The sequence below is a fragment of the Mytilus edulis genome, chromosome 10 (assembly GCF_963676685.1).
Source record: "Mytilus edulis chromosome 10, xbMytEdul2.2, whole genome shotgun sequence".
Classification (NCBI taxonomy): domain Eukaryota; kingdom Metazoa; phylum Mollusca; class Bivalvia; order Mytilida; family Mytilidae; genus Mytilus; species Mytilus edulis.
In genome coordinates, this window is record NC_092353.1 from 21,545,284 (window position 1) to 21,550,495 (window position 5,212).

The 5,212-nt window shown below is 31.4% G+C and overlaps 1 protein-coding gene across 1 annotated transcript in view; it reads left to right on the plus strand.

Annotated features, from left to right (window-relative positions):
• Positions 1-4,982, plus strand: part of LOC139492635 (uncharacterized) — a 40,822-nt gene extending 35,840 nt beyond the window's left edge. The window contains exons 47-53 of the mRNA XM_071280788.1: positions 150-359; positions 711-875; positions 1,343-1,582; positions 1,796-1,969; positions 2,955-3,152; positions 4,026-4,190; positions 4,726-4,982. Coding sequence (XP_071136889.1) covers positions 150-359; positions 711-875; positions 1,343-1,582; positions 1,796-1,969; positions 2,955-3,152; positions 4,026-4,190; positions 4,726-4,982 — 1,409 coding nt within the window. The remainder of the gene's footprint in view (positions 1-149; positions 360-710; positions 876-1,342; positions 1,583-1,795; positions 1,970-2,954; positions 3,153-4,025; positions 4,191-4,725) is intronic.
• The last annotated feature ends 230 nt before the right edge of the window (positions 4,983-5,212 follow it).

A 5,212-nucleotide genomic window follows, 5' to 3' on the forward strand; every position in this document is an offset into this window, starting at 1 on the left:
TTTATTTTGATTTTGTCTTGTCAATAGGCAACATTAAAATTTGTTATGTTTGGATAATAAAATGAAGTACACATGGACACGATCTAAATATTTCGGGGTTCATTATGATATTAATACATGCATACAGACTTGGCTTGTTTGTTTTGTAGAATACACAAGTGATCCTTGCTCTAACTACAGCGTTATAGACTATGACTCCACAAGACACCAAGACTACTACAATCAGTCAAACATGTACATGTATAACTGTGATTCCTTTTGGTCAGGAGGGTGGTATTATTTTGAAGGTGGTTATAATTTGTTAACCATTCCGCCATTGTCCGGCCAGTGTGGCTCGCATTATCCAATATGGATTAATGGTGAGAATTAGCACATAAAATATATCAATAAACTGAACTTTTTTGAGAATTTGTTTAATATCGTCAGCTCATATTATTCATTTATTTTCTATTCTACTGTTGTAGACAATTATATTCATAAACTAATTTTCTGTTTTTATTTTTGTTTAAAATGTCTCTTAAAATTTGATTTCAAATATTTTGTTTCGATTCTATTTTGAAGAAATTACTTTTCTAAACGTATATATGGTGCATAAAACAAGAATCTATATCTGAGAATTATTACCAGCAAAGTTATTTCGAAATCTTAGCGTGTACAAAAATATAATGTAACATTTGACAGATTATTTTGATATTTCTTTTATATAACAGAAACCATTGAACAGACATATGACACAGATCTGGTATATATGAGAGCATGTCAAGGAGATAATTGGTCCGATTGTGCATACACCTGGAGCATACCAACTATGAAATGTGGAAATAAAAACGTTATGTATCTTAGACAGAAAGGAATGTGTGGTAGATTCTGTTTAGGTTGGCATTTACATATCATTTTACATATGTTTAAATATCATTTAATGAAAATTTCATACCTAAAAGTAGGTATATTGTAGATTCGTTAATGATTCTGCAAGTACATAATAATCAGCTTGTTTTCAGTCCATAAGTATAGCATGATTTTGTCAAAATGTTCAAAGATATAAATATATCTGTATCACTGACTAAATATATGTATATTGCAGTCACTTAATGTGTTTGTTAGTTTTTCATTGACATATGTTCATCATTCGAGAAAGCATCAGGAAAACAAGTTGATTCTAAACTTTTAGAGTGTTTTGGTCCTATCCTGTTCAATTTCGTACTTCATTGGCATTTTAAAACTTTTTTTTCGAGAAAATTGAAAACATATAAATGGATAGTTTTAGGCTTTCGTCTATGTACAGCTGTTATATCAGTCCGAAGAGGGAGTTGAATAAAATGAAGATTTTTTATGCTTGTAGAATCAAGAAATTCATCTGACCCATCGTATGTGTGGGATATGCCTTGTCATTGGCATAATATAGTTACGAGTAATTTTGAAAGATCTGTCAATTATACACTGCAAAGTGGAGAGTATGAAGACTGTTACGACTGGGAGATCCACACGAAAGCATGGTACAGATTTAGTGGAAACGAGAGCATACCAACACATCCTCCCAAGCAAGGACAATGTGGTTCATCTTCCCCTATCTGGCTAGATGGTGAATAATCATTATTCCCTTATGACATATTTGAAGGTTATTTGAAAAAGAAATGTTTTAATGGTAACGATTTTATCAGAATCAAATAAATTTGAATTAATCAATACCAAATATAATGTAATCAAGGCTTTTAATGACAATTTTAAATACATTCATTCTTGTAAATGAATAAATTACTTGGGAATTTTCATATTCAAATTTGTTCCTTATTAGGTTTGTATCCGACTACTTATGGTGAAATTGCCTCTCTGACAGCATGCATGGTAGGAAATGATACCGAATGTGAAAACAGTTGGAGTATGAATGTAATGCATTGTGATGGATTCAATGTTGCAGAACTGAAACCTACATATTATGACATGCATAGCTGTGGGAAATATTGTATGGGTAAGCAGACCATATAAACACTATTATTATAGAAATTTTAATTGTTAAAACGAATTTACAATTGCCGATCTTCAATTCACCTGTAGCGACAACAGATTAAATATGTTTTAATGGACATATTATAATATTTAAAATTAATCTCATTGATATATATCTATATGTGTTTAGGAAAATAAGAAATGAAAATGGCATACACAAATATTTGAATAAATACTCATTTTTATATATTTTGATATATTATATAGAGAGGTAACAACCGCTAGTATAATAGTATAATAACTGCCATTTGTACATCGAAACACAAACAGTTATCATTATACCCCCGCTTTCAAAAAAGTTGGCTATACTGTTATACTTCTGTCTGTTCGTCATTCAATCAATCCGTCCGTCCATCCGGTGGATTGTTTTTGTCGCATTTTCACCAGGAATTCCATCATAAGGATTTCTGAAATTTGGTTTCATGGTTAATATAAGTCAGTTATACCTTGTGATGCGTTTTCAGGTTCATCACTCAACAATTTCATATTTACCGAACACTTGTATCATTTTACATATGATAGCCAAGTTGAAAATTTTCGTCACATCTTTCACAGGAATAACAATACGAGGATTTCTGAAATTTGGTTTCAGGTTTTATACAAGTCAGTTACACCGTGTGATTCGTTTTTAGATTCATTTCTTTAGAACTTCCGGTTAACCGAAAATATTTGGGCGGGGCTCATCAGTTAGCAGAAGCTCACACTTTCACTTGTTATATTTGTCTTAATCATTTAAGCTGTGAATCGCGCTTTACGAAAACATATTTTACCTACATTGGTTCATCAGGTAAATCATGATTGGTGCATTGCCCTGTAATTACGTCTTTGTTTTGACGATGAGTTTCATCTGCTTAAAACTATAAACACAAGATAAAGTACCATAAATACATCGCTGTTCAGTATAATAGTAATACATACATGTCGTCTTGTTTTGTTTTGTTTTACAGAGTACACAAATGATCCTTGCTCTAACTACAGCGTTATAGACTATGACTCTACAAGACATCTAGACTTCTACGATGAGTCACCCAATTGTGATTCATTTTGGTCAGGAGGGTGGTATTATTTTGAAGATGGTTATAACTTGGCAACAAGTCGGGCATCGTACGGCCAGTGTGGAACGCAATATCCAATTTGGATTAATGGTGAGAATTGTCGAATAAACAATGCATTTTGCTTAACTTATTAGAAAATTGTTACACGTGTTCTTTCCTAGATAATTTTTCTCCTTCATATTTTCATCATTATGAAAGGGGATGCTTTGGGTTTTGTTTTTTTTTAAGACATTTTGATTTTTAAAAGCATAATAGTTTTCAACATTTTACGAAATATTTAGTAGTTGCCAATTAATATTTCATTTTAACTTGGAAACAAAATTTAGTTATTACACTCTCCCACTTTTATAACGATTGTGACTGTTATTCTATAGAAAATAAGAGTATATGTGGTCATTTGCACATTTGAAAGAGTAAAAGGTAAATATAGATATTGAAAGCTAAGAACTGATCGTCGCACAATAAGAGCACGATATCGTAATACAATATGTGTAATCTGACGTGAAAAACGAAAATTCAAGAGTCAATGTATGATTTCCCTTTATTGTAGCAATTAACAAACATAATTTCACATTATTTGCACGATTTTTAGTATTTCAATTAAATAGGAGATGGAAGGAATTGTATCTGCCTTAAACCTGTCCAAGACGGATAATTAAATGGCAAATCACTAGTTGACTTCAACATGCGATTTATATCAAACGATTTAAATGATTAAATGATTCATAGTTTGAATTGTAATCCTGGAAAAAATGACCTTACACAGTTCATATTATAAATCTCATTGGAAATTGGTATCGTTCGTGTTGATTTCTTAAAAAAGACAGACCAATCGTTCTAAAAGATTATGACTCAATACAGGTATATAAGGATAAAGTTATTTTGGAAGCTGTTTCATTTAGGCGTGTAATATGAAGATAATGTAACAATGGACAAATTATGTGAAAATATTTTATATAACAGAAACAATTGAACAGACAGATGACACAAATCTGGTATATCTCAGAGCATGTGAAGTAGAATATGGGTCCGATTGTGCCTACACCTGGAGCATACCCACTATGAAATGTGGAACTAAAAACATAATGTATCTTAGACAGAAAGGAATGTGTGGCAGATTTTGTTTAGGTTGGTATTCATATACTAATTTACATGTGTTTAATTTTTATTAAGATACAATTTCACAACTAAAAGAAGGTATTTTGTTGATTCTTTAATGATTCTGAAAATGTGGAAAGTCGAATCCGTAGATAAACAGCAGCATGTATTTCAGTCCTTAACTACAAGATAATGTTCTTAAATCATTCCAACAACTTGTACCTGTATCACTGACTGAATATATATTCATTGCTTTCAACCAATGTGTTTGTCCGTGTTTCATTGACGTTGCACCAGCATTTGAGATAATATATGGAAAACCAAATAATTTGAAAGCAAAATATGCATCTAAAACAGTCAGAATAAGCTCGTTGTTTTAAAATATGTTTTACGTATTTACTTCTTGAAAATACAACTAAAAGTCCAGTCCAAAATAGAAAGGAACATGAACCTCACAAACTGCCAGGCATATGAGTCATCTATATTTACCAATATATATTGGAACTATATCAACACAAACAAGTAATTCAATTAAAATAGGTTTTTGTTTCTCTTTTGTTTGTAGATTCGAAAAATTCCTACGATGTTTCGTCCACTCCATCGTATGTCTGGGATGAACCTTGTCATTGGCACAATATAATTACAAGTAATTTTGAAAGATCTGTCAGTTATGCAATGCAAAGTGGTGAATACGAAGACTGTTACGACTGGGAGATCCATACTGAAGCATGGTACAAATTTAGTGGAAACGAGAGCATACGAACGCATCCTCCTAAGCAAGGACAGTGTGGTTCATCTTCTCCTATCTGGCTGAATGGTTAATAATAAATTATACCCTTATGACAAATATAAATTGTTTGTGTTTGACAAAGAAATGTTTTCATGTGAACTATTTTATAAGAATCGAACAAATCGATATTAATAAATACCAAAATATAAGGCTATCAACTCCTGTAACGACTTTTGAAAATATATTCATTCATCTAAATATAAAACGTAATTGCCAATTTGAATATGTATTTTTGTATACTTATCAGGTTTGTATCCGACAA